General features: G+C 33.1%; 2 protein-coding genes across 4 annotated transcripts in view; one reads left to right on the top strand and one right to left on the bottom strand.

Annotated features, from left to right (window-relative positions):
- Positions 1-274: 274 nt before the first annotated feature.
- LOC140040909 (uncharacterized) lies at positions 275-12557 on the bottom strand. Its single transcript, XM_072087182.1, has 13 exons — positions 12486-12557; positions 12202-12321; positions 7856-7957; positions 7556-7657; positions 6910-7017; positions 6142-6243; positions 5897-5998; positions 5009-5098; positions 4702-4824; positions 3990-4091; positions 2966-3046; positions 1713-1820; positions 275-1143 (listed from the first exon to the last, which is right to left on the bottom strand). The coding sequence occupies exons 1-13, from the start codon at positions 12544-12546 to the stop codon at positions 998-1000; spliced, it is 1347 nt and encodes a 448-aa protein (XP_071943283.1). The 5' UTR covers positions 12547-12557; the 3' UTR covers positions 275-997.
- Positions 12558-13470: 913 nt separating this feature from the next.
- Positions 13471-23542, top strand: part of LOC140040908 (SWI/SNF complex subunit SMARCC2-like) — a 64614-nt gene continuing 54542 nt past the window's right edge. For 2 of the 3 annotated variants that reach the window (XM_072087179.1, XM_072087181.1), the window contains exons 1-12: positions 13471-13583; positions 15290-15409; positions 16199-16284; positions 17884-18058; positions 18765-18834; positions 19187-19335; positions 19889-19966; positions 20270-20347; positions 20699-20808; positions 21592-21627; positions 22495-22622; positions 23215-23315. In XM_072087179.1, coding sequence (XP_071943280.1) covers positions 13473-13583; positions 15290-15409; positions 16199-16284; positions 17884-18058; positions 18765-18834; positions 19187-19335; positions 19889-19966; positions 20270-20347; positions 20699-20808; positions 21592-21627; positions 22495-22622; positions 23215-23315 — 1242 coding nt within the window. In that variant the 5' untranslated portion in view covers positions 13471-13472. The remainder of the gene's footprint in view (positions 13584-15289; positions 15410-16198; positions 16285-17883; positions 18059-18764; positions 18835-19186; positions 19336-19888; positions 19967-20269; positions 20348-20698; positions 20809-21591; positions 21628-22494; positions 22623-23214; positions 23316-23542) is intronic. The other variant, XM_072087180.1, reaches the window with a different exon arrangement.

Genomic DNA, 23542 nt, shown 5'->3' with positions numbered 1-23542 from the left:
CCAATCGAATTTGAACAATACCATGAAGCCCAAGTGGTGTAGTTTTTAGAACATTTGCATATCAAGCAGAAAGTTCCAGGTGCGAATCTCGGTTTGGACGAGTTTTTTTTCCTCTCATTCTCACAGATTCCCTCATCTTTATCGCTTTAAATTATTTAATTAAATGTCATCGAACAGTTTATAATTAATGTTCTGTGCCTGTGTTTCTGGATATACCTTGATAACCCGGATGACCGTAAAGTTTGAAAAAAAAAAAATGTTTTATATCTTTTATATCTAATTCTTTTATTTATTACGGTGTGTAAGTACTAAAAAAAATACATTAGCTAATCATGTTTATTACAATGGAGCATAAACAATATCAATATCTACCTGAGCTTCTGCGTACACAAATACCTCCTAAACGGTAAACGCAGTACTTCAACATTTAACGCCTAATGTTAGCGTACACTGAGGCCTCCTAAAGCTTGGTTCCCACTACCGACGCAACCTAACACAACCTACGCTACGTAAGAAAATGCCCTTTTAATAATTGCGTTTGCCTCCGTCTGCGTGAAATCAAACCTGCGAGTTTTGCATCACTGTTGCGTCGTCGGTTTCCACATGTGATTACGAAATACATCACTTTGCGTCAATACGTCGCTGCGTTGCGTTGTTCTAGTGGGAACCACGCTTAAACGCTAACGGTAACTCACTACGTGAACTTTTAACGCCTAAACTCCCGTGTATACTAAGATATACCCCAGCAACCCACAATTTTAATATGTTGAAAATGTTATTATGATAAAGAAAGTTTTTAAATATAAAGAATGAAAATAAAAGAACAATTTCTTATAATATTACGATTCATAGGAATGTTAAACTATTCAGTGCGGTGGTATCCAGCGAGCTGAAGTAAAACAAAAGATATTTATTTGTGCATACAAAAAACACCCTAATTTGTTACTGTAGCCGATATTCAGTGATCTGTGAGTGAATGTTATGAAATCCTCTTCGTCTAATTCAGTTCTCTCTTTTTTCTTTGTGATGGTGGTGGCGGTGGTGGTGGTAGTTGAGGTCCAGGGCAGGCGCTACAAATAATACACCCATTCTCATCATTGAAAGGAGGACCGTCTGGTAGACAAAAGCATTTAGGACATGCTACTATAAAAAAAAATCGTATTTTTATAAATTATTATAGGCTTAATAAAATGATACATTTATCATCAAAGTTAAACAAATAATTTATATTTTTCATCCTTTATCTTTATTGATAAAAACTGTTAATATCAAGTGCAATGTAATTGTAACATTTTTACTGATGAGGAAATAAAAGTGGATCGGACCTACATAAGACAAAAAAACTGTTATATAGAAATAGATAATCAAAATTTCGTTAGATATTGAATTATGTACGGTTGGTAACACCAACATCTATATATTGTTTGAAGGTTTGCATGGCGAAATCTTAATGTGATATAAAGTTTGCGGTACACCCCGTATATTAGTTCTGAAAAGTTTCTCGACGTTTCGATCAATATGCTTTGAATTTATCAAGAGTGAGATTCTCTTTATATCAACACTAACATCTTGTCATTGCCAGATGAAGACTCATTGGAAACAAGTCGAAACGTCGCACACGTATATATTCATGCAATTATATTATTATATATTATTATTACAATTATATACAGATAAGAAAGAAAATACTTTGTAAAATCTAAGAAACCTACTTCTTGGTGGTGGAAGTTCAGGGAGAGATAAACTACAATCACATCTTGCGCATCCATCTCGAGATACACCAATTTTTTTACATCCAATTGGACAGAACAAATCACATTCTATTAATAAGTAAGAAAGACTTATATAAAAATTCTAAATGTTTGTTTTTCTCCATTGCTTTTGCCAAGTATAGGCCTATTACTTGCTTTGCATATTATGTATGTTTGTATTTCAATCCATGTAGATATTAAAACTGCATCTACAACTTCGCAATTTAAGTTAGTATACAAGAACTATTAAAGCGTGGTTCCCACTAGCGACGCAACGCAAGGACGTAACGCAACGCAAGTGAATTGACCAATCACAAGCAATGGCTTATTCGCTTGTGATTATTGCTAACTGTCTATAACTTCGCTTGTCATTGGTTAAAACGTTTGCGTTGCGTTGACGTCCTTGCGTTACGTTCTAGTGGGAACCAAGCTTTACTTTCAAGATATGATAAACGTTAAATATATATTTCATAATAGAAAAGAATAGAAATTGTAGCTTTGTTTTCTTTTATTTATTATTAGTTTATGTATTTTTTTTTCTTTTTTGTATTTAATGTTATCTTGGGGTGGGTCAAACTTAAAGTCTTTCTGACTTATGACTCTCCCTTCACATGATTACTTGTATTACATTGTATTTATTATCCATGTTATAATATTGTGGAAATAAATTAAATTAGGCCTAAATTAAATTAAATTGAATAAGTAAGTTTACACGATATGATGTTTGTTAATACATTAGACTATATTGAAAATGTTCATCTGGTTTGTAGGTAGGTATAAGTATATTGAAAATCATCGACAGGGAATCAGATACAAACAACCGACGCATCAGAGAAGCCATCTGGATCCGCAGACGAGGAAACCAAATCATCAACAGAGACGAGGGCACCCACCAACTCAGTCACGTGTATGACCCTGTCATTAAGCAGAATAGGCCCTCTAGAGGTCAGTCTGTTTGATGATAGATCGTCATTATTTCTGAAGAAGCTGTCCGATCAGGACAGCGAAACTGTCAAGGTTAGTTTTTACTAATTATTGGTTTGGAAAAAAGAATATTTTCAATACACATTAGACTATAGTTTGGAATTCAAAGTCTGTTTTCTCCCATCTTTATTTTTAGACGCTTTGGACAATATGTATTACTTACAATATGTATTACTACTATGCAACATATAAATTTGACAACTAAAATTAACAAAACGGTGTTAGCTTACTTGGTGGCGGCTTAGGGATGCAGAGACACAGTGGACATCCGATACCTATATTGATTGTTTTACATCCGCATGGTTTGCAATCTAAAAGGATAACAATTGAATATCATTTTTTTAAAAATAATGTAGAATTAAATTCAAAGCATCAACTTCATCGCTAATATAATTAGAAAATATAGGCCTAATGCTTGGTTCCCACTAAAGACGCAACGCAAAGCTTGTGATTTGGCAAATCACAAGCGATGGATAATTCGAACATTCACTAAAGCCTGTTTTCCTGTCGGCGTTATTCGATGCTATCGTTAACAATAATCGGCGATTTTCAACACTGAAAAGTTAACGATTTACAGAAAAAGGTACTCTCTATCGTTATCATTTCAAATTAATCGTTTTCAGACGATCGTCGTTGAACTGTTAACAATCAACGACGATAGAGTCGAATAACGTCGACAGCAAAACAGGATTTACTTGCGTTTCGCTTACGTCCGTGCGTTGCGTCCAAGTGTGAACCAAGCATAACTAGGTCCTTTACATGAATGGAACATTCCAAAGCAAATCGCAGCATGTACTGTATTTCATTTTATATTTTCTTTTGGAGCGTGAATAAAGGAAGAAGCAGATTTAGTTGAGGTTCTTAAACTGCCGTTTCCACAGGCAGTTTATCGGTTAATTATTGGTTAATTATCGTCAATAATGTAATAATATTGATAATTAATAATTTGAATACGTTTTTTTTTCGTCGTACGTGTCTCTCTTGGGTAGCTATACAACTATATCTTTAATGTCAATTGCTAAGCCATTCCCTGTACGTTTGGCATATCTTTTAATGAAACATAATAAACATTTGTCAGGAATTTGTATGATTTGTTTTTTATTTTTTAAATGCGCCTTGAGCACTCTTGAGTGGTGGTATGTGCGCTATAAAAATCCTGTTATTATTATATATATTATTAACATGAATTGTACAGTAATACTACTATACTACTTTTCTTTTTCAAGAACTGCAATAAAAATAAGAATAACTCACTAGTAGGTGGTTTAGGCTGAGATGGAAAACAGTCACATACGGGGCATCCTTTACTATCAGAACCGCTTTTTAAACAACCAAACGGACAGTGCAGAGGGCAGTCTGTGGAAAAAACAGATAATGTGTCTGATCGTTTTATTGGTCTTTCCAGTACGCCTAGTAACAGGGTTTGCTTTGCTGGGCATGGGGATTGGTGGTCAGATTGCCGATTTGATAACTTGTTAATAACAGTTTGCCTTATGGAAGATAGTTATACTAATAATTATCAAACTACCAACTACCACACCTCACTCTCAATAGAGAGGAGTAACATGGTGTTTGCTTCATGCGTCAAATCCGGTTAGAAAAGTTTAAGGAGTGCTTAAGGCCAAATTCAAGGAGTGTAAAATATTTAGTATATTTATTTTTATTATATTATATTAGTATATGAAGGACGGACAATAGTCTTTATTAATTAATATTTTACTTCATTTAAACTTTGTACACGATTTAATTGTCGAAATGAAAAAAAAAGAAATTGAAGATTATATACACACAACACAAAACCATCATGCTGCTGCTCATAACAAAGTAAAAAAGGATTACGTAGAAAGACGAGAGGCGTAACTGATGATAACACAGCAAACAAAAACTCTACATTCTGTAAAATATGTTATTGTTCATGAAAAACTAGATTTATATTTTAGTCACATACATATAAAACTAAGCTTACCCTTATCTGGTATTGGATTAGACGGAGGGACTATTAGACAAACACACAGCTGACAGCCATCTACTACCTCTGCACTAAGATCAGGATTTTTACAGTTACAAACTTCACAAACTGGTGGATTATCTAAAATTGTAAATAAACGTTATAACGTTAATGTTTGAGTTGATTTAGTTTCTAGGTGTATGGGTTCAGAGTTCATTACGCCTTGTTGTTGACTGTATATTGATGATTAGGCCTACAACAAAAAAACAATCTCCCTATACGGTGCCAGATATCTGCATTCAATTAACAAAATGATGTAGCTTACTTGGTGGAGGCTCAGGGTCGTCGCAGATGCACAGTGGACATCCACCGATACCTGGTATATCTATTGTTTTACAGCCACATGGCTTACAATCTAAATGATAACAATCAAAATGTTTTCATCCTCATAAAATATTACATAACAATCTCGTCGTACTCAAGTTTCCTCCTAAACACCGTATTTACAAGATTTTACAACATTTCTGTATATACGTCAATATTGTTATTGGGGTAGTACTTTGATTTTTATTTATTTATTTATTTCCTTTATTGCATCAAGTAAGCAGTGATGAAGTTGACATAAATATAATAGTAAATATGTAAACTCATAGTATAACACAGTCCAAACAAGTAATACTAAAATATATCATAGTCCACAAACCAGTCTTTCAATGGCCATCATAGTACATCCAGTAACACAAACCAATAGAGGTTCACAATTTGCTTATCATAACTCAGTTACTGATCATTCACCAATCATTGAAAACTCCGTAGAAAGTAATGAAGTTTTTTGTGCGTTGTGTCCGGACTTTGGGGAGGGTGAACGATCTAACGCGTCGGAGCTGATGGTTGTGTGTGGGAGGTTTAGGTAAGAGAGTGTGTAATATATGATCTTTTTTTTTCATTTTATCAAAGAATTTTCTTGAAAACTTCTCGCGGCGTTCAGATAGAGTGATGATGTTAAGGTATCATACGAGGTACCATCGGGGCATATTATGTTACACGCTCTTCTTGATATAATTAATATTATATAAGAATAATTATTACCTGATGTTTTTTTATGAATCAGGATTAAGGACACAGACTTCATCGTGGACCATTAATTTAGTAAAAATGGTTTTCAGTAAAATTAAAAAGAAGAAGAAGAAATAGAAAGATAGATTTGACTTACCTGTGGGAGGTTCCGGATCCTGAGAAGAGCAATCACAAATTGGACATCTTAGCGCATCTAAGCCAGTCTCCACACAGCCAAACGGACATATCGGAGAGCAGACTAAAAAATTGTAAAAGCCAATCTTGATCAATCGTTTGTCTGTATATCGTTGTAGTCGATATTTTTTTATGAAACATAATGACTTGTACAGTAATACTATTACTACTTTTGTTTTTCACAAAACTGCAATGAAAATAACTCACAAGTAGGTGGTTTGGGCTGAGATGGAAAACAGTCACATACTGGGCATCCTTTACTATCAGAACCGGTTTCTAAACAACCAAACGGACAATGCAGAGGGCAGTCTGAGGAAACAACATTCTGATGAGTAATGTGTCTGATTATTCGTTTTATTGGTCTGTCCAGTACGCCTAGTGTTTGCTTTGCTGGGCGTGGGGATTGGTGGTCAGTTGACCGGTGGTCGGGTGAAAATTACCCTTTAAAAAATACTTTGATAGTTATTTAAACTTTGGAGTTATATATAGTAGTGTTGTTACAGTTTGCTTCATCAACGTTCAAAACGACCAACTACCGGCTTTAAATCCGGCTAGGAAAGTTAGGATCAGAGTGCTTATAAGGCCAAATACAAGGAGTGTAAAATATTTAGTATATTTATTTATCAAAAAAAAATATTATTAGTTTATGAAGGACGGGCAATAGTCTTAATAATTAATATTTTACTTCATTTAAACTTTGTACACGATTTAGTGGGCGAAATAAAAATAAAAGAAATTGAAAATTATATACACACAACACAAAACCATCCTGCTGCTGCTCATAACAAAAGAAAATAGCAGTAGAAACAGTAAAAAGGGTTATGTAGAAAAACGAGAGGCGTAACTGATGATAACACAGCAAATAATATATCATTTCTTTTCAACAAATTCATATCAAAAAGGAACTCTACATTCTGTAAAATGTATTATTGTTCATGAAAAATATATTTATTTTAATCATAAAAGAATTCTTACCTTTATCTGGTACTGGTTTAGGAGGGACTATTAGGCAAACACACAGTTGACAGCCATCTACTACTTCTGCATCAGGATCAGGATTTTTACAGTTACAAAATTCACAAACTAGATTTTCCAAAAAATGTCAATAAAATATGATGGTATAACGTTTGAGTTGATTTAGTTTGTATGATGGGTTCAGAGTTTATTACGCCTTGTTGTTTACTGTACTGAAAATCACAACAAAATCACTATAAAACATGCCAGATATTTTTATTGTCAATATAAAAAAACCAGTTCATCAAAATGTTCTAATCATCATAAAAGTTAGATTTACATACCCATCCCGTGGTACTCAAGTTTCTTCTTAAACACCGTAATGATAATAATTTTTACACGTATCACGGCGGATTAAATTGTGTTTTCCCCCAAAAAATTATGAAGTACTGATGGGGCTTGAAGCGTCATAAATACATTTCTGCATAGACTAATTATTATTGGGGTAGTATTTGATATAATAATTATTAATACAAATATTACCTGATAATATGAATCAGGATTAAGGACACAGACTTCATCATGGACCTTTGAAGTTTGATAATTTTGTAAAAAAATGGTTTTTAGTAAAATGAACAAGAAGAAGAATGAAATAGACTTCACTTACCAGTAGGAGGTTTCGGATCATCAGGTGAGCAATCACAAATTGGACATCCTAACGCATCTAATCCAGTCTCCACACAGCCAAACCGACACACAGGAGAGCAGACTAAGAAAAGTGTTAAATAAAATAAAATAAAAATAAAAATAAAATAAAATAAAAATAAAGTGTAAAATTCTGTGATTAAAATGTTTTCTTGTTGTAGTCGATTATATAATATTTTTTAATAAAACACAATAAACATGAATTGTACAGTAATACTACTACTTTTTAATTTTTCAATAAACTACAATAAAACGAACTCACAAGTAGGTGGTTTGGGCTGAGATGAAAGACAGTTACATACTGGGCATCCTTTACTATCAGAACCGGTTTTTATACAACCAAGCGGACAAGTCAGTATGCAGTCTGTGAAAAAAACCCATTGTAATGAATAATGTGTCTGATGATCGTTGTATTGGTCTTTCCAGTACGTCTAGTAAAACAGGGCTTGCTTTGCTGGGCGTGTGCGTGGATATTGGTGGTCATGCGACCAATTCGATAACTTAATATAAAAGTGTACATTGTGGACGTTTTCAGTTATATACAGTAGTTGATGTTTGTTTTGGTATTTGCTTCAACAACGTACAAAACGACCCAACCACCACACACACCTCTCATGTGTAAAATCGGTTAGAAAGTTAGGAGTGCCATTTAAGGCCGAATACAATGAGTACCAAATATTTATTTTTCTAGTATAACTATTTGTGAAGGACAAACATTAGTCTTATCAAATAATATTTCTACTTCATTTTAACTCTGTACACAATTATGAGCAGAAAAAGTATTAATGTTACATAATCACGATACAATAACTTAACATAATAATAAATTTGCCTACAAACTTTATGTAGTAAACCGCTCTAATGGAAGCTTTGCCTACAAACTTTATGTAGTAAACCGCTCTAATGGAAGCTTTGCCTACAAACTTTATGTAGTAAACCGCTCTAATGGAAGCTTTGCCTACAAACTTTATGTAGTAAACCGCTCTAATGGAAGCTTTGCCTACAAACTTTATGTAGTAAACCGCTCTAATGGAAGCTTTGCCTACAAACTTTATGTAGTAAACCGCTCTAATGGAAGCTTTGCCTACAAACTTTATGTAGTAAACCGCTCTAATGGAAGCTTTGCCTACAAACTTTATGTAGTAAACCGCTCTAATGGAAGCTTTGCCTACAAACTTTATGTAGTAAACCGCTCTAATGGAAGCTTTGCCTACAAACTTTATGTAGTAAACCGCTCTAATGGAAGCTTTGCCTACAAACTTTATGTAGTAAACCGCTCTAATGGAAGCTTACAGAAAAAAAAAAAAAAAAAAAAAAAATTGTCGAAATAAACATAACTTTAGAATAAATGACATGTTTTGTTAATAAATTTATATTGAGGCAGTTTTAACGAAAGACATTTTATGTAAACACATATAATAACACCCATTTCGTATACATTGCATTTAAATAAAAGTGAGTACAATGACGCGCTCTAATCTTAAAATACTATTTCATCTGGAGCATCTTTGCCTCATATAAAATACATTGTCTACCAACGTTGACATTGTCACTTTCATTAAAGCCTAACACAGAAAAAAAACTCGAGTACAATTAAAAAAACAAAGACTACATTGGCATATGGATTTGCTAAGACTCCCCGAAGGGGCTCTGCAAAGTAAAAAGAACAAATCAACATGGATCACGAAAGTTAAAAAAGAATAAAACAAGGAACTTGTATTGTTTATGAAAAACTAAATTTATATCATAGTTATGAATATAAAACTAAGCTTACCCGTATCTGGTATTGGATTAGGCGGAGGGATTATTAGGCAAACACACAGCTGACAGCCATCTACTACTTCTGCATCAGGGTCAGGATTTTTACAGTTACAATCTTCACAAACTGGATTTTCCAAAATAAATGTAAATAAAATGATGATATAACGTTAACTTTTGAGTTGATTTAGTTTTTAAGTATGTTGGGTTCAGAGTTCATTTCGCCTTGTTGTTGACTGTACATTGATGGTCAGACCTACAACAAAATCAATCTCACTATACAATGCCAGATATTTTTATTCATGTCAATTTACAACATTAACAAAATGATGTTAGCTTACTTGGTGGCGGCTCGGGGTCGTCGCAGATACACAGTGGACATCCAACGATACCTGGTATCTCGATTTCTTTACATTCGCATGGTTTACAGTCTAAAGCATAACAATCAAAATGTTCTAATCCTCATAAAGGTTTACATACTAACTATCTCGTCGTACTCATGTTTCCTCTTAAACACCTTAATTAGCAAGATTTCCTCCAAAAAGTGATTAAGTTTGAAAAAAAATAAAATGCTGGGGCCTGAAGTGCAAACAAATTTATACATGTCTGAATAGACGTCACCTATTGATATTGGGGTAGTATTTTGATATAATTATTATTAATAAGAAAAATTATTATGAACCAGGATTAAGAACACATATTTCATCGTGGACCTTTAATTTTGTAAAAATGGTTTTCAGTAAAATTAAAAAGAAGAAGAATAAATAGAAAGATAGATTTGACTTACCTGTGGGAGGTTCCGGATCCTGAGAAGAGCAATCACAAATTGGGCAACTTAGGGCATCTAATCCAGTCTCCACACAGCCAAACGGACAAAACGGAGAGCAGACTAAGAAAATTGTAAAAGTCTGTCATTAAAATTGTTACTTGATCAATCTTTTGTCTGTATTTCTTTGTAGTCGATATTAAATGAAACACAATAAACATGAATTGTACGTTAACACTACTACAGGTACTACTTTTCATTTTCAAGAAACTGCAATACAAATAAGAATAACTCACTAGTAGGAGGTTTAGGCAGAGATGGAGAACAGTCACATATTGGACATCCACCGATACCAGCTGGTAAATCGATTGTTTCACATTCACATGGTTTACAAACTAAAGGATAACAATTATCTAAACTTAAAAGTCACCTTATTTCCAAATATTAACTATTCTTCGGTCAATTTTTTATTTATTTATTTATTTATTATTATTATTTTTTTAATTGTCTGTCAGTGATAGGTACGCCCTCCACACGATGTGTTTTTCATCTTTCTGGGTTTGTATCTTCTTCTTTCTAATTTTTAAAAATATATATTGTTCATTGAGTTCATTCAGTTTTGTAATGTGAAAGGAGTAAATAAATTTTGCTTTGAATTGAATTGAATTGAATTATCATTTTAAAACTTCCACCTGGATCCCACCAGAATTCAATTAAAAGCATTAACTTAGGTCATAGTAATTATAAATATAGACCTAAGTAGGTCCTTCACACAGTCGAACGGACAGACAAGAGGGCAGACTAAGAAATACATGATTCACAGCGCTTGTTTTATAATTTTTTTTGAAAATTATTATTAAAATAAAATAAATTAATTTTAACATTTTATCATTATATTTGTATATGTTGTAATGTGAACTTGTAATTTTAATTATTTATTAATTGCTATTTTAATATTGTAAATTCAACAATGTTTACTTTGTTGCAATAAAGAATTTGAATTGAATTGAAAATTGTATTCTGTCATTAAATCTGTTACTTGACCAATTTTGAGTCAGTTTGTCTGTATGTCGTTGTAGTCGATATTTTTTAATGAAACATAATGAACATGAGTTGTACAGTAATACTACTACTTTTAATTTTTCAATAAACTACAATAAAATGAACTCACAAGTAGGTGGTTTAGGCTGAGATGGAAAACAGTCACATACAGGGCATCCTTTACTATCAGAACCGGTTTCCAAACAACCAAACGAACAGTGCAGAGGACAGTCTGTGGGAAAAGCATTCTGATGAATAATGTGTCTGATTAATCGCCTAGTAACGGGGTTTGCTTTGCTGGGCGTGGGGATTGGTGGTCAGGTGGCCGACTATTATTATTCAAAATTACCCTTTAAAAAAAACAAAAAACTTATTACTGATAGTTATTTAAACTTTGGAGTTATATTATACAGTACTGTTGATATGGTTTCAACACGTTCAAAACGACCCAACCACCACACCTCTCGTGTGTCAAGTCCGGTTAGGAAAGTATAATTTAAAGCCAAAAGGAGTGTGAGTATAACTATTTAATAACTATTTAAAATTTGTACACAAATATTATATTAAGCAGTTAATATTAATGTTACTATACAGTATGTCACTATTTTTTAAGACAAAAACATTATCAGTAGAAGAATGGGAAACATTAAAGATGTATTGTCCCCCTGAAAAAATAATTATTGACATTATTATTTTTTGTATATGCTGTTTTAAGGTCACATAATAGTTATCCAATTTTACCAAAATTAGATCGAAACAATGCGTATTTACCTGCAAAAACTGTAAAGCCAAAAATAGTTAAATTGGCTGTCAGCCAATGGATTTTTGGTAGAATCTAACCATTTATTTTCTCATGGTTATAAGTGAAAACATTTTTTTCTTCTACGGAAGTTATTAACTTTATTAAAACTACAAAATAACCTATTCAAAGTCTGATTTAATTAATCCTTTTTCATGTTTTGGGGGACAATACATCTTTAACTATGCAATAAAAACTAAATTCTCTTTTAATTATAGGCCTATAAATATAAAACTAAACTTACCCTTATCTGGTATTGGATTAGACGGAGGGACTATTAGGCAAACACACAGCTGACAGCCATCTACTACTTCTGCACTAAGATCAGGATTTTTACAGTTACAAACTTCACAAACTGGATTACCTAAAATTGTAAATAAATTTTCAACAACTTTCGTCCCATAAAGTTATTAAGTTTGAACAAAAATAAATGATGAGGCCTGAAGCGTCATACATTGCTGCATAGACCTATTATTATTATTGCGGTAGTACGGTATTTTATATAATTAGTATTAATAAGAATATTACCTGATGCAATATAAATAGACAGCGCTGTTAGCACCAGCAGGATTGAGAACTCCGACTTCATCGTGGACCTGACTTTGATAGTTTTGTAAGAATAGTCACTTCATATCCTAAACCTCAGTTGTTTAATCTGGGAATCCGAGTTAATTCCAAATTGAGGCGTGTCTGTCCGGTATGGTAGGTCTACAACCTTTGTCGTATCATCACATCTTGGATAGCTATAATAAATTCGAAAAGAAAATTTAAAAAAATGGAAATAGATCGAATACAATAAGAGGTACATGTTTATTTTAATAGTTGGTAGGGTAGTGCCATTATCTCTACTACGATTAAAGATGTATTGTCCCCCCAAAACATGAAAAGGAATTAATTAAATCAGACTTTGAATAGGTTATTTTGTAGTTTTTATAAAGTTAATCCCTTCCGTAAAAAGACGGAAAAAATAATAGTTTTCTCATATAAATTGACAAAATAAATGGTCAATTTTAATCAAAAAACCATTGGCTGGCAGTCAAATTGACTTTTTTTTGCTTTAAATTACAGTTATTCAGGTTAATAATTTTTTTTAATCAAATTTTTATTCAAAGTAGAGTTAGGCCTAAGTATATACAATTACATATGTCATTAACAGTAACACATTATACTTTTTAATTTCATTTACGTCACTTAATGACTAACAAATCGTGTTTGAGGAAACTTTAGGCCTATGTTATTTATAATGCGTGTTTAAACGCCGCATGAGCTCGTCAAATGTACAATGACAAACCACCACCAAATTGTCTTGTCATTTTTATTTACATATACATACATGCATTTTGTATTTTAATGATAATTTCGAAAGGAAAAGCATACAAGGCGACGAACCGATATTTGGACAAACAAACTAACATACAATAATGGAGATCAGAACAAACTAAAAAAACGGTATAGTGCCCTCTAGAGTCCAATTATAAAAAAAACCATATGAAAAAAACATTTTGCATTTTCAACATGGCGAATCGGAAGAAAGATGGTGGTGCTGATTTCAAATATTTCGAAGCTTCAGAATCAATATCTCAATTTGATAGTGTAAAAACATGGTTGCAGAGAAATTGCAAAAAGGTAAGTACGCCTATTTGTGCATAAAAAATCAGAATATACAGTATACTTCACCGTTTGTTTGATAGGTAGGCTAGTGTGACAACAAAGAACCCGCTCTTGTGTGTGTCTGAACGGCGTCGTTGATTGGCCTTTGTCTCCCCTTTTTCTTCCATCAAAGATAGTTTTGAAATGTAAGGGGTGGCCTAGGCTAGTGCGCCTGATTTAACTTGAATCCGTTTGTCTAACATTTCATTCATTTAATGGAGGCCTAAGATACAGCTGTAAGTAAAGACCCTACGGCGCTAATGCAGTTTCGTACCCACCCCTTAAAATTACTCAAAATCTTCATCCAACCTACTCACGAGTTGTCTACAACATTCTGCAATCATAAAATTGTAAAAAATCGTAATTTTTTATTTAAAACTATTTTTAATCAATTAATACTGAGCACCCTTCGGAAATACATCGCCAGCTTAGCTTCGCGAAAATCATCGCTAGGCCTGCCGATAAAAGTACGGAGGCCTCACAGGACATTAACTCTATAGAGTAAACAGTTGCGTTCTATAGAGGGCGTAGTTACTAACGTTTAAAGCACGCACCAAATAATTATAATTTTCATTATTTCCGACATGCGTTTCGTATTTTTAATAAAGAAAAGAAATACTATACAATTGCTGTATTCATCATTGTGGGTATCATCATAATTATGTTATGTTTTTAATTTGTTCTTTCATTTTACTAGTAGAATTTCACACAGAAAAGAAGATAAATATGGAACTGCTGACTCTTGAAGATATAAGTAGGCCTACTGACCAATTTTCCTCTGTTTTAGTTTATTTTACATTATGGTTTGTAGGTCAAATAAATAAATGAAATGAATAAAAAGAATTAAAAAACAGAAAGATATAATTTATTGAAATGTAATGTACAGTAATACAATAATTATAATAAAAATGTTTTCCATCAATTACTAGAATTTATTTTACTTCTGCTGACACTGAATACATCATTTCATGTCTATTCATTAATTTATTTCAACAATATTTTATGAGGGTGGTCCATCCAGCCGAAGCTGATCATTAGGGACCCTTACAAAAAATATAATTTGACAAGACAATAACACACAACATTCAAAATAAATAGAATTCAACATAATTAAACACAAAATATTTCTTTATGAAAAAAACTTAAAATCCGTTTCACGAGGAACATGTAAAAAATATTTTATTATCGCCATAATATGATCATATAACAGCGTCCTCTATAGATCGATGCCCTATGAGGCCTCCGTACTTTCATCGGCAGGCCTAGCGATGATTTTCGCGAAGCTAAGCTGGCGATGGATTTCTGAAGGGTGCTCAATTATTAATTGATTAAAAATAGTTATAAATAAGAATTTATCGATATTTTACCATTTTATGCTTGCTGAATGCTGTAGACAACTCGTGAGTAGGCTAGATGAAGTATTGAAATCATTTTGAGTAATTTTAAGGGGTGGGTACGGAACTGCATTAGCGCCAGACCCTACTACCCTAATAGATGATTAGGCCAACATTTACAAATTATACATGCCAGACTCTCATGTTTTTTATTGTTTAAATTACTGGCTATACTATAGTTACTACCATGATACTACTACTAGGCTAGTACTAATAATAATACTAGCCTACCCTAGGCCTTATAAGCTAGTTAATGCTGTACATTTTGAAATATGTTTTTTTTCACAGTACATTCAGGCTGAGCCACCAACTAACAAAAGTTTGGCATACCTTGTTGGCCAACTAATCCAGTTTCAGGAAGATTCATTTGGTCGTCATGTCAGTAACCCTGCTCTAACCAGAGCTCCGGTACGTTTTTCGTTAAATAACTAATATATATCTTTTATATTTTCCTCCACCACCATCCCACCATATTATATATTAGTACTGTTTTAACAATAATATAATATCGAAAAGAAGGTAGCAAATAATTTGACAAACAGAAAATTTAAATTTTGATCATCATTGGGTGAGTGGCCGAGCGGTTAAGACAGTGGAACCGTAATCACGTAGCCATAACATCGGCAGAGGTTCGAGGCTCACTCACTCCATGGTTCTGGTGGTAGAACGAGTCTTCTCGGATAAGGACTATAAACCGTAGGTCCAGTGTACACAACTTGCTCGTGTGCACTTTAAAGAACCTAGTACATCTTTCGAGACGAGTAGGGGGTTACCCCGGTGTATTAGTACATCACAGCCACTGATCACCAACTGGGCCCTCTGGGAGACCAGTCTTTGACTGAAGAGGTTACCCAGTATAAATATATATTTCAATCAATCAATCAACATTTTTTTATTTTATAATTAAAATTGTTTATATTAATATAAATTTATATTGACTACAAAATAACTTCACCATTAACAATGTAACAGTTGATGGTTAACCTATACAGTGTTATATCGTATAGATAGATCTTCAAATGTTAGAGTCTTCACTATTATGATTTACAAAGTCAACTTCCCCAAAACCCTAAATAACCAGAATTGACAAATTCCTTTCAAACTATGTAATGTACTGTAAAATGCATTCCGAAAAGCAGACATTCATTTACCAAACAAATATTGATAGAGGAAATAACAATTTAAAAAATGTTTCAGATGAAGTGTTTTCAGGATCACAAACCTAATGGTGCGCTGTGTCACGTCTTGTATGCTGTGTACAAGTTTAAAAGTGAACAAGGATGGTAAGTTATACACAGGTCGTTTTGCAATCATTTGTCATCAACTGCCTAATATCAACTTTAAATATGTACTGTCCCCCAAAAACATGAAAAAATAAGATTTATTAAATCAGACTTTGAATAGATTATTTTATAGTGTTAATAAAGTTAATCACTTCCGTAGAAAAAAATCTGGACAAAAATAATGTTTTCACTTATAAAATGACAAAATAACTGGTTAAATTCAACCAAAATCCCATTGGCTGGCATCCAATTTGACTTTTTTTGGCTTTAAATTAGTTTTTTTTTTTCAGGTATATCAACTTTTGTTCAATTCAATTTTTGGTCAAGGTGGATAACTAATATTTAAAATTAAAATGGCATATTCAACAACAAAAAATGTTAAAGATGTATTATCCCTTTGACTAATTAAAAAAAAATTTGTTCAATATTTTTAAAAAAAGTGGGTCATTTTGAGGGATCATAATAGTTATTAACTTTCACCAAAAATTAGTAAAAAAAAAAATAATTTAATCGAAATACAGACGTTTTTTTGTTCAAAAAATAACTTTGACTTCCATCCAGTCAAAGTTTTCGATCTAAACATATCTCATAATGCAACGTGCTTGTTTGGCTACTCTGTATGCATAATCATAAAACTTCCTCGCGATCTGTGTGAAAACACCTTCTCAACCGTGACGGGTTGTAAACAATCCTAATTAGCATCATGCATACAGTACTCGTGGTTTGAAATCTTTGTTTACTTTTGCTTGTGACGATTTTCCAGACAAAATGTAATCAAATTAATTTTACCTGTTAACTTGTTGTTTTTGGCTCGAATTTTCGGCTTAAAGTAATATACTTTAATATTACTTTGATATGGCCAATTTAAATTTAGAATATTTTTTTTTTCATTTTTTGTGTTTCAAGGGACAATACAATTATTTTTTCAGGGGGGACAATCTTTAAGCTATAATAACACTGTATGTATACAGAACGAAATAATCTCATTCAATGTAGTATTAATTTTAGAAAATATCAATTTGGTAGAAGCTGTTAGTAAAACGTCTAGGAATTCCTAGACGTTCTAGTTAAACAGCTCCTCGACCCCAACACGGGTCACTGACCAAAGCCACAATTCCATCATTCGGCCTGATGATATGACCGGGATAGTTTGTGGAACGTCACTGTTTACTAAATAAGTATAGTAAGTCCAGTGGATTAAATTGATATCTTTTCTAAAAATAATATACAGTATGTATATATAGAGTGAGTGGCCGAGCGGTTAAGACAGTGGAACCGTAATTACGTAGCCATAATATCGGCAGGCTCACTCACTCCATGGTTCTGGTGGTAGAACGAGTCTTCTCGGATAAGGAATATAAGCCGTAGGTCCAGTGTACACATCTGGCTCATGTGTACTTTAAAGAAGTCTTTCGAGACGAGTAGGGGGTTACCCCGGTGTACTAGTACATCACAGCTGCTGATCACCAACTGGGCCCTCTGGGAGACCAGTCTTTGACTGAAGGGGTTACCCAGTATAAATATATATTTCAATCAATCAATATCAAAATTGTATAATCTTTCTTTGTTTTTCTAATATTGTTTTGTACACCACTGTAGGAGACGTTTTGATTTCCAGTCACCATCCAGAATGGATCGCAACGTTGAGATGTTCATGAACATTGAGAAGACTCTTGTTCAGAACAAGTGCTGGGTGCATCCATGTATCTACTTGCAAGAGGACATCGACAACAAACTCAGTGTCAAACTTAAAGAGATCATTAAACGACATCAGGTATAAGATCGTTATAATAATTTTTATTGAAGCTACACCTTTACAATGGTGGCATGCGTTCATACACGGGGCTTTCTTAAAATAAATATATAGACAACTGGAAAGCCACTCCAAAAGTGCATACCTCCGCCTACTGTAAAATTCTCCATCATAAGATTTCTCAAGTAAACTACTCTCATCAAAAAACCTGCACATTATGCACATTAAATCCAAATCATGTTTTAAAATTACAAATCAAAAATTATAACTCTTGCCTCTTGTACAAAAATGACAAGTAGTTCTTGAGAAAATGCAATTTCAGTTTACTTTAAGACTGTTCGCCAGCAGGTCTCATAAGTATACTAAAAAGTAGTCCAGAATTGGGACCATGGTCCTGAATGGTCCTTGACCACATATCTATCTGTATATTCATTTTGGTAAAGATCTTGTAATTACTTTTTGAGTAATTCTGCTAACAAACAAATAAACAAACAAATAAATAAACAAACACACAAATAAATAAACAAACAGATACAAAATGAATAATTAAGTAGTACTGTAATAACTAAAAATAATAATTGACAATGGTAATTGGGTAAGCAGTAAATAATAATAACTGAGACTTTTTTTTGTAATTTTAAATTAGGGTTGTGATGGTTGACATATTTTTAAGTATTCATAAGTTTTATTTTATGGTCTAAATTTTTACCTTTTTTTTCTATTTTAGGGTACAATAACAGATGATTTGGAAGATGCATCACACATTGTATACCCGCCACCATCAAGTATATCTGAGGGTAAGTTTTTTTTAGTAAGTGTACCACACACCACACTATGGATCATGCTGACTGTTGCTTTTTATTTGCAAACTCACTTGGGTTTTTAGGTTGTTCCGTTGCGTGCGAACCATACTTCATTCTAACGTGACTTTATCTATGTCCTGTTCTAGCCTTAGGTAATTCCTGCTTATTACAAAATAGCTGGACAGTAGCGACCACAGACAATTTGCATAAGAATATGGACATCACTTGAAAACATCCCTACTGCCCTAAAATAGTCACATATTGTGTACTGTATGAAAATCTTTCTTCCAATTGTTGGGATATCATATGTACATCCCTAATATGCTGTCCTTTAATATTTTTTCAGAGGAATATTTGCGTCCAATTTTAAGAAGAGACCGTAGCTCACTTGTTCACTGGATTTACTATCCTGATAGCTATGACACATGGATACCGGTGTCAGAGGTCGCAGGTCATCACCCAGAACCTGAACCACCTCATCCTGATAAATGGGAGGTATGTACAATTGCTATTCTTTTTACATGTGTGTTTATAGATTCCCAATTATATCACAAACAATTAAGAGAACATAATACTGTACACAACAATACCTATTGGTAAGTGTAGAAGGCAGACCTCCAAATTACAACCTTGTGGCCAAGATCAGAACATGTTTAATAGTCTTCCCATACTTCTAGTGGTAGAACAGGTTTTTTCAGATAAGGACTTAAACTAGAGGTTCATTGTACACAGAACCCAGTGTGTTATTTGGTAGATTAGCGCAATACTCCGGTGTACTGGTCCATCTCAGCTCTGTTGAGAACAGATGAATTAGTGCCGTTTGTTTGCTTAACACAAAGAGACCTTTTTTAGAGTTGAGAGTAGTTGTATGCGTTGTCCACACTGGTGCACATTTCAGCCCAGTTATGCCGAAAACCACAGATTCCCCCCCCCCCCTCCCACATATTTATTACACTGTTTGTGGTCTTGAATGCGTCCAGTTAAATAGGGTACCCCTGAATGTTTAAACCCATATCAATAAAAGAAATCTATTTCATTTTTTTTTTAGGTGAATGCAAATTGGATTTTACACTTGGAAGATTTTAATGAGTGGATGAATGAAGAAGATTATGAAGTCTTATTTGATGTAAATTTCATTTTTACTTTTTATCTATTAAGAAAAATATGAATGTCTGTATTTAATTGATGAATTTTGTATTTACACCATAAAGCATCTTTTACACCTGTTCCGGCACGATTCCGGTTTGGCTCTAGGAAATCAAATCAAACGTTGATGTTTCATTTTCACGACGCTCAATGCAATTTGAAAAAAAAGCAATGCAATAAGCAATTAAAAATCATTATAAATACCTATATTATCATATCTTTTTTTTTCATTGGGCGTCATCCACCTCTTTGTCTGTCGTAAATTGATTATTATATTTTATAGGATGAAGGAAACCCATATTCAGATGTGAGACGAACACGACGCAAAGCTATCCAACTGAAACAACAAACGGTTGATGAGGTAACACTGCATTGATTTTCGTTTTTCTAGCCCATTGGACTCACAACTGGAATATAAAGCTCTGTCCACACTATCAAACTTTATGTGACAACAAATATGGTTTGCCCAAGTGGTATGCACACAACAACTTCATTTTGTCCATATATGACATTTTTTTGTCACATAAAGTTTGATAGTGTAGACAGAGCTTGAGACATTTTGCTAATAATAACAAAAATACTTGGCATATATTTTTTAATGTTTTATTCAACTAACCAATTTTAAATCCACCTTACTGTGAGACTATCAATCGACTAAATTTAAGTATCCATGTTAGATAAACGTTTTGTTCAATTACTTACGTTTCTATAGCCCGCTCATAGTCCAGAAGTAGATAAGAAAGACAAACGAGGTCCAGCTGCGAAGAAGAGGCGAAGATCGCCCTCGCCTCCACCAGATACCAAGAACAAGAAAAAGAAGCCGTAAGTATCATATCAAGAAATTAAAAGTGTTTTTTTACTTGGTTTTTGATAATATAAATATCATAATTAAGATTCAAGAATTGAGATATTTTATATATGTATAATCCATAGGGTTTTTGTCAATACAACACCTCTGTCATATTTTATGAACACCTTTAATTTAGCACCAAACTAACAATTTATGTTTTAACATTTCATTTCACAATTAACATGTTAGATGATGTAATAATTCTAGTGATGAATTGTGTTTTAATGTCTTCCTAAAGCTCTGTCTACACTATCAAACATGTGATAAAAAAATGTGATGTGCCTATATATGGCCATGATTAGGTCATATCACTACCATATTTGGTCACATTACACTTTTTTTGTCAAACTAGTTTGATAGTGTAGATAGAGCTCAACATAAATAAAAGTTGATGTAATAATATTTTCAGTTTGGGTCTTCGACTGACAATATTTAATTTGGTTTAGTTGACCTCGTGATGGAGTGCATACTGGATGAAATATCCGACTGAAGGATCACTGTATTTAACCACTTGTAACTAATTTGTAATATGTTGTTGTTAAGCTCTGTCTACACTATCAAACTTGATGTGACAAATAAGTGTGATGTGCCCAAATATGCTCAAACATGGTAGTTATATTATCACCATGTCCATATGTGGGCACATCACATTTTTTTGTCACATACTGTAAAGTTTGATAGTGTGGACAAGGCTTTAGTTGTCATGTTTTGTTTATAACGTAAACTTAGTTTTTTATTAATCATTTTCCTTTTAGGTCACTAAACAATATTTGTGCATCACTTTTAAAAAGGTTAGTTTTTTTAGAAACAATTGTTATAATATCTGTTATTTTGTGTGCACCTATCAATGTTAATCTTTCATTACACTGTACCTTCCATACACTGTGCACTAGAATGACACGAATATAGCATCAATCACACCCTTAGTTAATGTGTAGTTTAAATGCATAATCAATGACTTTATTACATGACATACTTATATAGTATGTTGAACTAGATGAATGTCCACTCCCTTTATGGCATTTTCTAAAGCTCTGTCTACACTATCAAACTTTATGCGACAAAAAATATGATGTTCCCATATATGGACATGATGTCATATCACTACCATATTTGGGCATATCACTACCATATTTGGGCATATCACTACCATATTTGGCAAACGAGTTTGATAGTGTAGACAGAGCTTTAGGTTTGTGGTGGTGAACTACTTTGGTGCTTAGATTTAATATTAATCTTGTGCTGTACTTCGGTTGAAGGTTCTGTAAGTGTAGTCTATAACATGTGAGCCTACCATCAGAATGGTTTTTGTTTTATGTGATGCCTGTGGCACTTACACATTGATATTATAATTATGGTGTCTTAATATAGTTAATATAGTTGGCATTACAAACATTCTGTTGTGTTTACTAATCTTAATACATTACAGTATTTTACATGGATTGATTTAACATGTTATCTTTTTTAGTATACAATCATCATCATCATATACACAACTGGCGCCCTCACTAGAAGCAATAGCTTGTCTCATGAGGGCCCCTACAATACAAGTAATACAATAACCCAATTTTATAAAGTATATATTTTATATTAAATTAAAGCAGCTAAGATAGAGAAGAATACATTGCTTTAATTTTGATTATTATTTATGTTTACAGAGGGCGTGCTCCAGGGTCAACACAAAAGAAGAAGCCTACGAAAGATGAGGCGGAGGAGGATTTGTCAAAAGACATGGATGACCCGTCTCCAGTTCCGAACGTTGAAGAGGTCATCCTTCCAAAAACAGGTGTGTAAGCCATAACATAAGGTTAAAATGATTTCTATTATATATTTTCTGCAGTTCTTGTGCATAAAAGTTTAAACTTAATGAAAAAAATCCATACATTTTAATACTTGCCTATCTATTTGAATACCACTTAAGAGAAATAATATATCTCACTTAAGAGAAATAATATATCTCACTTAAGAGAAATAATATATCTCACTTAAGAGAAATAATATATCTCACTTAAGCTCTTTCTACACTATCAAACTTTATGTGACAAAAAAATGTTATGTGATATAGATACGATGATGGCATATAACTACCATATTTGGGCATATCACTACCATATTTGGGCACATCACACTTTTTTGTCAAACTAATTTGATAGTGAATACAGAGCTTAAGGTAACACTTTTGAATTTACAAGTGTGAACTGTCACCAATTCGAATTCCTTGATAAGCAGACCCCCTATCATTACACCACTAGCATTTCATGCTGGTATGTTTAGGTCCGGTTTCACTCGATGTTAGTGAGCTTTTAAGTGTTTGGTGAATATGACCACTGTTTAGTCCACAGTTTGTAATTACAGTACTGTATTTTATTTACTAATAGTTCCTACTACCAAGTTTACAAAAGACACAGAAAACAATCCAATCAGGACTGGCGCCATTGCGGATCTGGACGAGACAAAGGAGAAAGAACCTGAGGCTCTGGTAAAAAATGCAATACTTTATTAATTTAAAACTAAACCCTTGTTCGCACTGGACTTGAAAAATGGTAAATTTAAGCCAAAGCTGTCAGTAAATTTGATCATTGTTTGCACAGTTATCTTTAGAATGGTTTTACCAAAATTTAACCACAAAGTTAAATGAATGGACTTGCATGGTGAATGTCATGTGTGTAGCTGAAACACACATTCGGATTGGAATTTTTAGACGGC

This window comes from Antedon mediterranea, chromosome 2, assembly GCF_964355755.1.
Source record: "Antedon mediterranea chromosome 2, ecAntMedi1.1, whole genome shotgun sequence".
NCBI classification, from domain to species: Eukaryota; Metazoa; Echinodermata; class Crinoidea; order Comatulida; family Antedonidae; genus Antedon; species Antedon mediterranea.
The sequence above is the reverse complement of the archived record's forward strand: the minus strand, read 5'-3'. Positions and strand labels throughout refer to the sequence as shown.